The sequence below is a fragment of the Formica exsecta genome, unplaced genomic scaffold (genome assembly GCF_003651465.1).
Source record: "Formica exsecta isolate Colony F162 unplaced genomic scaffold, ASM365146v1 scaffold29, whole genome shotgun sequence".
NCBI lineage: Eukaryota > Metazoa > Arthropoda > Insecta > Hymenoptera > Formicidae > Formica > Formica exsecta.
In genome coordinates this window covers 19,923-21,338 of record NW_021850161.1, presented here as the reverse complement: position 1 = coordinate 21,338, position 1,416 = coordinate 19,923, and the positions used below count along the sequence as shown (strand labels likewise).

Genomic DNA, 1,416 nt, shown 5'->3' with positions numbered 1-1,416 from the left:
TCCTTCACCAGCCACAAATTCATTCACACTAAACATTCATCCACCATCAAAGCTACTATCACAACATAAACAAATATGATATTATCACGACCACCACCATTACCTGTACAACGCAATCGTCTATTACCAGCCAGACAAGGACATGAACAAGAGTGCACAAAAAACGAGGGAACATCCCGTGATATATTGCAACCTCTAAAGTAAGTTTAAAAAATAATTATAACAAAAATAATCGTCCATGTGCATGAATAAAGACATCATTTTCATTTCAGAATGATCACGGCGCAATTATGTCGTATGGAAGAGCGACAAATTTTTATTGAAAAGAAAATTGAGTAAATATTAATGATTTTATTAAGGAACAGCAAGCAACTTACTATAAATGAATTTTTAATCTTATAATTTCATTTTTTCCTGCAGTGAAAATACAACGTCTATTAAACGATGATTGCGAGAGTCTGCAGTGAGGAGGCCAGTTAAGCCACAAGGGATTTCGTTCAGAACCGTGGACGATTTCTTGGCCTTCGAAGAAGTTGACGAAGAAATTTATAATGATTTGGTAATATAATTTTTTTTATAATTTTTTCTAGATATATATTTACACTAATTCAATTTACTACAAACATTTTGTTACAAATGGGATACTTTGTTTACTTTGGACGGGCCAATCCAATTGATTGCGCTGCAGAATATTTTTGCAGCGTATTTCCCGAAGATGAGGAGATTTCATCACACCTGACTTTAAATGGAAAAACTGGACCTGGGGGATGCAAATTGCGAGACAGTCGGTTCGCTCAAGCATGTCAAGGTTCGTAAAAAATACCATCCGTCATTGTTCATATTCTACATTAAATATATGATGATAACTAAGGTATTTCTCTGAATTTTTTTTTCCAGATGCCATAAACGCCAATAAACATTTTTCCAACCCCAACAACGTCGAATTCCACGAAGCTTTGGAGAAGGCTCTGAAAAGCCTTAAAACCAGAAAATGGCGTTACAATAGGAAACCACGACAAGCCCCTCTTCATGAAGAAAATGAGGAATTCCCACCAAATCGACGCCGGCGAATGGACAGCCCGGAAGAGGACATTATAGGATTCGAGGACATTCAGGAGGAAACTGTAGACGCCAACGAAGTTGTGGAGACCCAGCACATGGAGGGAGCTGAAAATGATTAAATGGACACCCAGCACACGGATGGAACAGAGAACAATGATGTCGACATCCAGAACATAGATACAGTTGAATACGCCGACGATTTTGAGGACAACATGGATGAGGACGATGACCAGACCGTGGAGAAGATGGCACAGGACAAAGATCTGCAGGCGCTATTGGGAGAGCAGGAAAACTTGATGAAGGATGGTAAATAAAGAAATATAATAATTTATAGTAATTATATATAATTATAAA

The 1,416-nt window shown here is 37.6% G+C and overlaps 1 protein-coding gene across 2 annotated transcripts in view; it reads left to right on the top strand.

Moving 5' to 3' along the window:
• The first annotated feature begins 428 nt into the window (after positions 1 to 428).
• LOC115237301 overlaps positions 429 to 1,416 on the top strand; it is a 1,152-nt gene continuing 164 nt past the window's right edge. The window contains exons 1-3 of one of the 2 annotated variants that reach the window (XR_003884328.1): positions 429 to 559; positions 689 to 808; positions 898 to 1,332. Coding sequence is in view for 1 of the 2 variants with exons in the window: in XM_029810261.1 (XP_029666121.1) it covers positions 637 to 808; positions 898 to 1,181 (456 nt within the window). In the remaining variant the exon portion in view is untranslated. Of the gene's footprint in view, positions 809 to 897; positions 1,369 to 1,416 lie in introns of those variants that run through there. The other variant, XM_029810261.1, reaches the window with a different exon arrangement.